The sequence below is a fragment of the Trichomonas vaginalis genome, chromosome VI (genome assembly GCF_026262505.1).
Source record: "Trichomonas vaginalis G3 chromosome VI, whole genome shotgun sequence".
NCBI lineage: Eukaryota > Parabasalia > Trichomonadida > Trichomonadidae > Trichomonas > Trichomonas vaginalis.
The window spans coordinates 1,628,596-1,636,606 of NC_067208.1; the positions used below are offsets into that span (position 1 = coordinate 1,628,596).

The window sequence follows — 8,011 nt, forward strand, 5'->3', positions numbered from 1 at the left end:
GAGATAGGTAAAGCTATAAAATTATTTGACGAAGTTGCTGAAAAATACATGTAAAGCGTTTATTTTTACGCTTGACTTCAGATGGCTCAGGTAGCTCTATAAGGTAAATTGTCTTGTCAAATCCTTCTGGTATTCCGAGTCCTTCCATCCGACATTCCAAGTCCTTCCTTCCAACAAGAAAAAAATTTCCCGACAACTGGAAAAAAATTTCCTGACAACTGGAAAAAAATTTCCCGACAACTGGAAAAAAATTTCCTGTTGTTCGTCCGTAAACCATTCAAATTTTCGAAAATTGAGAACTTTTTGGTCGAACTTCAGAAAAAGTTTTTCCTTCCGACAGAAAAAGTTTTTCCTTCCGACATTCCGAGTTTTTCCTTCCGACATTCCGAGTCCTTCCTTCCGACATTCCGAGTCCTTCCTTCCAACAGGAAAAGTCCTTCCTTCCGACAGGACACAAACGGATGGCTGACGTTCCTCTTCCTGAATGTCTTCCAAAGCCAGAAGAACCGACAGCCCCAGCACCACAACAGACTAAGACTAAACACTTACATTTTTCAAGCTTGACTTTTTACAATTTGAATTTTGTTGCTGAATTCAGTAAAAATAATGTTTAGGGTAGAAGGTTAGATCTAACCTCTTTTCTACCCTCTTTTCTACCCTCTTGAATTTTCATGAATTTCCTTAAGATAGAAAAAATAAAGTTAGTTTTATTTTTTTTTATTTTTTTATTTTGTATGTAAGGACAGATATGTCAACATCAGAGAACACAACAACAGTTATAGTCCATGAAGCTATAAGTGAAGAATATGAGTGGGTTCAGTTTAACAAACAACTCCGTCTCATTCGTTCAGTCAAAGACGATATGTACCAAATGCAAAGTATTTTGACAGCATGTTTTGCTCCAGATACCAAACATACAGACGATTGGTTCAAAAACCAAAGCACACAAGAACTTTTGAGCGAAGCACAGCGAGACATACTTTTTTCTGAAAACAGTGAAGAACAGCGAGCCCGACTTCCATCGGGGTCGCCAAAACTCTATGAAAATCGTAAAAATTTGCCAAATGGTTTGAGAGGTTGGTATGTACATAGACTTCTTGTAAATGCAGTTGCAATGTGGGCTTCACCTCGCTATGCTTGTTATATTTTCATGATGTTAGATGAACTATAATTTTTAGGGCATGTGTCAAACCGTTGAGTTTTCACAAAATTTAAAAAATAACGTTTACCATGTGAAACGTTTATAAAATAACTGGGGTAGAAAAGAGGGTAGAAAGGAGGTTAGATCTAACCTTCTACCCTAAATTATATTTTTATTGAATTCAGCACAAAAATCATGAGTTTCCTTAAGACAGAAAAAATAAAGTTAGTTTTATTTTTATTTATTTTTTTATTTTGTATGTAAAGACAGATATGTCAACAACAGAGAACACAACAACAGTTATAGTCCATGAAGCTATAAATGAAGAATATGAGTACATACAGTATAACAAACAGTTACGTCTCATTCGTTCGGTCAAAGACGATATGTACCAAATGCAAAGTATTTTGAATGCTCTTCGTTCTACAAAGCAAGCACGTCATTGGTTTGAAAACCAACAGACAAAAGAACTTTTAGAAGAATTTCCTCATATGTTTGCGACCGGTAGAAAACAGCCGGTCGAGATTCCGTACGAAAATCGTGAAAAATTGCCAAACGGTTTGAGAGGATATTATGTACATAGACTTCTTGTAAATGCTGTTGCAATGTGGGCTTCACCTCGCTATGCTTGTTATATTTTCATGATGTTAGATGAAATTCATAGACAAGAACGTGAAGAGCTAGAGAACAAGCTTGAAGCAAAAGACAAAAACATACAGAAAAGAATACCACGTTCGGTACCAAAAGGAAAGGAAAAGAACTATAAGTATATGATTTATACTGAAGAGATGGAAAATGAAGAAGACAGAGATATGGTTATGTTGCATTTAGTCAGAAGAAACAACAAAAGCTTTTACGACCTTGCTAAGATTTACAAATCTGACAGAAATTGGTTCTATCGTGAAAACTTACCGATTTCAATGACACCGAATGAAGATGTGAAACAAATAGTTCAAGATACTTTACCTCAAACACACTATGATATTAAAGGTTGTACAATACTTACCTTCAAAGAAGACTTACCGCTACTGAAAGAAAAAATAACAGAGTATTTTGACAACTTCAAACAAGCAGAGTAAATGAACTCTTTATTTTTACGCTTGACTTTTTACAATTTGAACTTTGTTTGCGTAGATATGAATTCTGAAAGAAGTATGAGGGTCTTGTATGACTTTGTACTTCTCCCATAGTTCATGTCTGTCAAACTTACCTGCCATGGACTCTTTCATAAGTTCCATGAAATCGTCTTCGGACAATCCGGGGAAAAGTATAATGTCAGTAAGTATTCTTTTAACATCCTTACTTAAACTCTTTGCTGTCTGTACACAAATGACAACTGAGATGTTAAAGTGTCTGAGCTTCTTAAGAATTCGACACATATCTTGTTCTCTATTCTTTAACAAAGGATGAGATGCAAAGTCATCTAAGATAAGAAGACATCTATGAGGGTAAGTCTTCCAATCGTAAGATTGCAATTTCTTCGAAATGTATTCTATCTCTTTCTGTTTGTTTCTGAAGTGTTTCTTCTCTAATATTCTCTGCATTTCCTCATTTGGGTCTTTAAACTTAGAATTTATATACTCATTTATAGCATTATACTTCAAAACTCTTCTTTGGTACTTCTTTATCCAATCTAACAACTCAGAGTCTTTTATACATACTAACTTAGACTTCTTTATAATATCTTTGAACGAATTTACGGTTTGGTCAAATTGACCAGAAGTACTACAAATAACAACTAACTCATAGAATGGGTTCTTCTCATCTAGTTCTTGTTGTTGTGCAGCCATTTTAAGATAAGTGAAAGTCTTACCCGACCCAGGCGGTGCAATTAGACCTGTTATACCATTCTGAGCAAATAAGAACTTGTCATGTATGGGTTTTATCTGAGCATTTTCTAACTTCCTCTTGTTCTTGTTTAAAACATTCTCAAATTTCTTGTCAATGTCAGCAAACTTTTTTTCTAACATATTTTTAGAAAAATTAAAATTTTTATCTTTTAGAAAATGTCTAGCGATTTCGCTATCTATATTCGAGACAAGCTTTTCGACAGCAAAACATCTGTCGACCATAAAATCTTACATAGTGTAAACAAGAAAGGTGAATTTGTTCTAAAGTTCTGTTTCTGGGAATATGACAAGAACCATAAAACATTAGGCAGAGCAGTCTTTAAGTTTGTCAATGACAGACTTGTTGACAGAGATGACGCCTCTTGGAGAGATGAAGTCCAACAAAAATTCTTAGAATGCAAAGAAGACACATGCGCTGTTCTTGAAGATGAAATAGAAAACAGAATAGAAGAGCTATTAAAGGACAAAGAACTTTTACAAAAATATGGTTCTGAGAAATTTGACATAACTCCACCAGAAAAGAAGAAGAAAGGAAAGAAAGAGAAAAAAGTAGAAGAGAAGAAAGAACCTGAACCAGTTCCAGAGAAGGGGAGATATGACATGTAAAAATAAAATTTTATTTTTAGAACATTTCTGGGTCAATGTCAATGTTCTCTTCCTCTTTAGGAGCAAACACTGGCTTAGACTCTAAAATCTTTTTACCCAATTTACCTTGAACTTCAACTATCTTAGACTCATAATATTCATAGTCGTCTGCTTTCTTTGGTTCATAAGGTATAACAAGTTTGTATGCTTTACCTTCTTCGAGTTTTGAGAACCTTCTGTCAAAACTTTCTTTGACTGCTAACAAACCTTCTATGTCTAAGTCTTCAAATTTCGCACCATTTTTAGTCACAATAGCAAACTTAACTGGTTCGATGTTCCAAACTTTGTCAAATGAAGACTTTTCAAAATGGTAGAAGTAAACATTCAAATATGCGAATGGAGCTAACTTATCTTTGACTTCTGTCATGTACTTATTTACTGAGATGAATTTTGCCATCTTTTCTATCGGATAAAAAAATATTTTTTTTTAAAAACGTTTTAAAATGGTATGCCATATAGCTTCTTGAATTTGTTAAGAAGTATTTGAACGCATTTTCCATCTGTATCTCTAGTGTTTACATAAGCATAGCCTTCCTTAGTAAAATATACTTGTAATTTCCTATAGTTTACGCCGGTATAAAAGTAGAAAGAGTCTTGTTCTTCGCTATAGTAGTAAAACTCCAACGTATGCTTGCCATAGTCTGTAATTTCAATTGTTTCATCTTCTAGTTCGTCGACAAATTCGAATACAATATCTCTAAATTTGCTTTTGTTCTTATTGTTTTCAGAACGAGTAACCCAACGTAAATTTTCAAGTCTATTGTCGTTTCTTATATGGTTTATATGGTCTACAAAAGGTAGATTGTTAGGGTTCGGTATAAAATGAGTTGCAATGACAACATGTTTAAAATAGTGTTTTCCACCAATCCTCATCCTAGCATATCCGTTATTTCCCTCCCATCCGCTTAAAACTCTTTTTGTCTTTTTGTTTCTGACTTCAAATGACTCACAACAGTGAATTTCATATTTCTCATCTAACAAACAAGTTTCCCAACGGTCTTTTCCAACAAACTCAGCGTACATTTCAAATAAAATAAAAAAATATTTTTTTTAAATTTACTCAGAAAAAATTTTCTTTGTATATACACCATTCTGTACGTCTAAAAGACTTTTGACATTTGCCAAGAATGTACGTTTAGACGCTGCCATATAACCATATTCTTGACAATATTGTTTATACGAATCGTACAATGACCTTTCATCTAATGACACAAAGTCAGTTTCATCTATGAACAGTTCATATACACTCTTGTTTGCTTCTAACAATGTTTGTCTCTCTTCGGTATGTGGAATTTGTCTTGGATTGAACTTAGAAATATCTAATGTCATGAAATATGAGAACAAGTGGTTGTAAAAGTCAGATGTCAAAGTTTCTGCTAAGTCGTCAAAATATTCTGTATCTTGCATATGAGAATCTGACGTTCTGACAACTACATATCTTCTGTCAGAACTTTCTAACTTCATCGGAACAGCATTGTTTGAAACCATAATGAAATTTACAACATTTTCACAAACTCTTTGGTCTTTATATTTTCTTTCAACAACTCCAACTTTGTCTGTTATAAGACTCTTCAAAGCATCTGAGTTTAAAACTTTTGTTGTATCTATACTTTGAAGTTCGTTACATACTATAAGTTTCATATTCTCTATTGAAGAGTTAAACTTGCCACAGATATTTTCTAAGTTTGTCATATTCGGGTTCGAATAGCCCTCTAACAGTTTGCATAAGATATCTGTAAAGAATGTGTTCTTACCTGTTCCTTGTTTTCCAATTATAATGAGAGCAGTTTCATTTTTAGCACTTGGATGTTGTAAGATGTTTGCAAACCAACATAAGATATACTCATAGACTCTTTCGTTTCCATTGCATATAATTTCTTTGACATGGTCTAACCAAGCTTCTATAATATTTTCTTTCCATTCTACTTGTTCGTATTTATATCCAGTGAAGATAGAATAGAAGTTTGGAGAAGGTGTATAGAACTTTATACCTCGAACTGAAAAATCTTCTAACTTTGACAATAAGATATCCCAAGCATCTAACATCTTCATGCCAACTTGTACGACTTTTATTTTCTTAAGTTTCTGTCTACATTCTTGTTCTGAAACTATTGTTGCTCTTGGTTTGTTAAAGACAACATCCCATTCTTTCATAACATAACATTCTGGGGCAGAGTCGACATAAATGACTAAACGTTTCAAATTCTCGACTGCTTTGTTATAGTCTCGAAATGGACACATATTTCTGAAGGCTTGGAAGTCATAAAAATCTGAAACATCTATTCTGTACATTTTTATAAAAATAAAAAAAATATTTTTTTTATTCTTGAGCTATTTGTTGCATTTGTTGCATTTGTTGCATTTGTTGCATTTGTTGTTCTTGAGCTATTTGTTGTTGAAGTTGTTCTTGTAATACAATACTTTCACCAGTTGCATCTTCCAATTCGAAACTTTCTGCCGTCATTGACAAATACATAGGACATAAAAGTTTTACAGGAACAAAGTTTGCGTCAACTAAGGTTAAGTTTATGTTTGCTAAAGTGTTTGAGTTTACTAAAGCTGAAAACTCTGCATTCGAATGAACAATAGGCAAACCAGCAGAGAAAGTGTTGTTTATACGCATAAGTATCTTTTGGTCATAGTAGTTTCTGTCGACATTCGAATAGCACTTTGAACCTAAGTTTGAAACAATATATAAAATAGGTGTGCTTAATGTCAATGGAATAGACATTCCTTGTATGACACCTTTTCCTGTTATAGGAAACTGTTGGTAGTAAAAACCAGATATAAGTTTTGTATTATAGCTCATATTGTTTATAGTAAACTCAGTCGGACATCCAAACATAATGAAACCTGCTCTAGTTGCAGCACATGTTACATCCGTCCTTAAAGTATTAAATAAGTCAACAAAACCTGTTGGTGGTATATCTGAGTAAGTATCTTCAAAGGAGTATTTTTTACCATTCACAACAATAAAATCTTCTGGTGTCAAAAGAGCAAAACAGGCTTTAGTCGTCATTGTGTTTAAAGTTAGTTTACAATATCGTCCTTGAGGACTTTGTAAGTTTGTTGTTATAGAATTATATGACTCAGGGTTTTTAGTCGTAATAGTATAAACCATTGTGTCTTCTGCCATTTACTTAGCAAATAAATTTTAATGAAATGTTGTGGTCGTCAAATATTTTTATGACGTCTGGGAAACTATATTTTAAGTTCAACGTTTCACCTCCTTTCATAACGTATATCTTGTCAATGACATTATATGCAACACCACAGCAAGCAATGTCGGGTTCTATTTCTTTGATGTTTATATCGTCTGCCTCTGTCAAAAGTTTCAATAGTTCTTTCAAAACTTCATGAGGTGCGATGACATATGAGTTCACTTTTACAGGGTTGTGTTCGACCAAGTTTAACATTATACCTAAAGCCTGACAAATCTTCTCCTGAGTTTTAAGTTTGTCTTTAAGTTGTTGGTAGTCGTTTCGAATATCTGCAACAGAACTTAAGTCTCTGCTAACTTCAGGGTATGTTGGTTGTTCTTTTACAGGAACTATTGTTATACCATCTTCGTCCTCGTATGGTTTCCCCACTTCAACATCTCTTTCTTTGACATTGACAACAACACTTTGACTGTTTGTTTGAGTTGGTGAATTTAACTTCACATCTGCCACCGCCATTAAACCTTTTGAAACACTTACGCTTCTATTTTTCGGAAATGACATTTTACTTAGAATAAAAAGATGGACGTATTCGGATATCTTATTGAATTGAAGCAGAACAAAGTTTACACACACAAACAATACAAATACATTGACAGAATAGTTCTTTACACAAACAATGGAAAATGTTATAGAATAGCAGTCTTTGCTGAACCAAAATATTTTCATAAAGCAGAGAGAGTTGGTATAACTGAAATGGTGAAAGTTCTTGAAGCAGACAAAAATATAACAACAAAACTTACAGATATTTCTAAAGGTAAGTTTATAATACAATTTTATGTCAAAACTGGCGTACTGTCAATATTTGACGGAGAGAAGTCAGTTCAAGAACAACTTACTGACCTGCTGCCAAAAATCTGCTCGATGGAAGCTGTCGTTATGCCAATCTGAGGAGCCCCAGCAGGTTTCATCGAACGAATCTTCAAAAGAGCATCTTCCGTGAAAAGTGCTATTGGTTTTGTAAACTTCTTTGCTTTTAGTTCATCTGGACCGTCTCTGTCACCAGTATATTGTATTTGAACTGTACCAACAGTTGAAATACCACCCATAAAGTCTTCTGAGTCAGCAAATGGAATGCCAAGCCAAAAGTTTGAACGGTCTCCATTTGTATATTGAGTTTTTTGACCTCCTGTATGAGTCCATACTTTCACATATGG

At 33.8% G+C, this 8,011-nt stretch overlaps 6 protein-coding genes across 6 annotated transcripts, besides 2 other annotated features; 1 reads left to right on the top strand and 5 right to left on the bottom strand.

Annotated features, from left to right (window-relative positions):
• Positions 1 to 748: 748 nt before the first annotated feature.
• Positions 749 to 3,414: a mobile genetic element.
• TVAGG3_0786880 (KilA, N-terminal/APSES-type HTH, DNA-binding family) lies at positions 1,537 to 2,117 on the top strand (the record flags this gene model as incomplete). Its single annotated transcript, XM_051246622.1, has 1 exon — positions 1,537 to 2,117. A coding segment is annotated over one exon (581 nt), but the record flags the coding sequence as incomplete, so codon positions are not given.
• On the bottom strand, positions 2,236 to 3,111 carry TVAGG3_0786890 (protein of unknown function, DUF4106 family; the record flags this gene model as incomplete). Its single annotated transcript, XM_051246623.1, has 1 exon — positions 2,236 to 3,111. One exon carries the CDS (start codon positions 3,109 to 3,111, stop codon positions 2,236 to 2,238), a length of 876 nt encoding a protein of 291 aa, XP_051082098.1.
• Positions 3,415 to 3,613: 199 nt separating the features above from the next.
• On the bottom strand, positions 3,614 to 4,033 carry TVAGG3_0786900 (protein of unknown function, DUF4108 family; the record flags this gene model as incomplete). The annotated part of the gene is made up of 1 exon (XM_051246624.1): positions 3,614 to 4,033. The coding sequence occupies one exon, from the start codon at positions 4,031 to 4,033 to the stop codon at positions 3,614 to 3,616; it is 420 nt and encodes a 139-aa protein (XP_051082099.1).
• Positions 4,034 to 4,074: 41 nt separating this feature from the next.
• TVAGG3_0786910 (His-Me finger endonucleases family) lies at positions 4,075 to 4,659 on the bottom strand (the record flags this gene model as incomplete). Its single annotated transcript, XM_051246625.1, has 1 exon — positions 4,075 to 4,659. The coding sequence occupies one exon, from the start codon at positions 4,657 to 4,659 to the stop codon at positions 4,075 to 4,077; it is 585 nt and encodes a 194-aa protein (XP_051082100.1).
• A 10-nt stretch (positions 4,660 to 4,669) lies between these two features.
• Positions 4,670 to 8,011: part of a mobile genetic element that runs on past the window's edge.
• On the bottom strand, positions 4,693 to 5,928 carry TVAGG3_0786930 (uncharacterized protein; the record flags this gene model as incomplete). Its single annotated transcript, XM_051246626.1, has 1 exon — positions 4,693 to 5,928. The coding sequence occupies one exon, from the start codon at positions 5,926 to 5,928 to the stop codon at positions 4,693 to 4,695; it is 1,236 nt and encodes a 411-aa protein (XP_051082101.1).
• Positions 5,997 to 6,772, bottom strand: TVAGG3_0786940 (uncharacterized protein; the record flags this gene model as incomplete). The annotated part of the gene is made up of 1 exon (XM_051246627.1): positions 5,997 to 6,772. A coding segment is annotated over one exon (776 nt), but the record flags the coding sequence as incomplete, so codon positions are not given.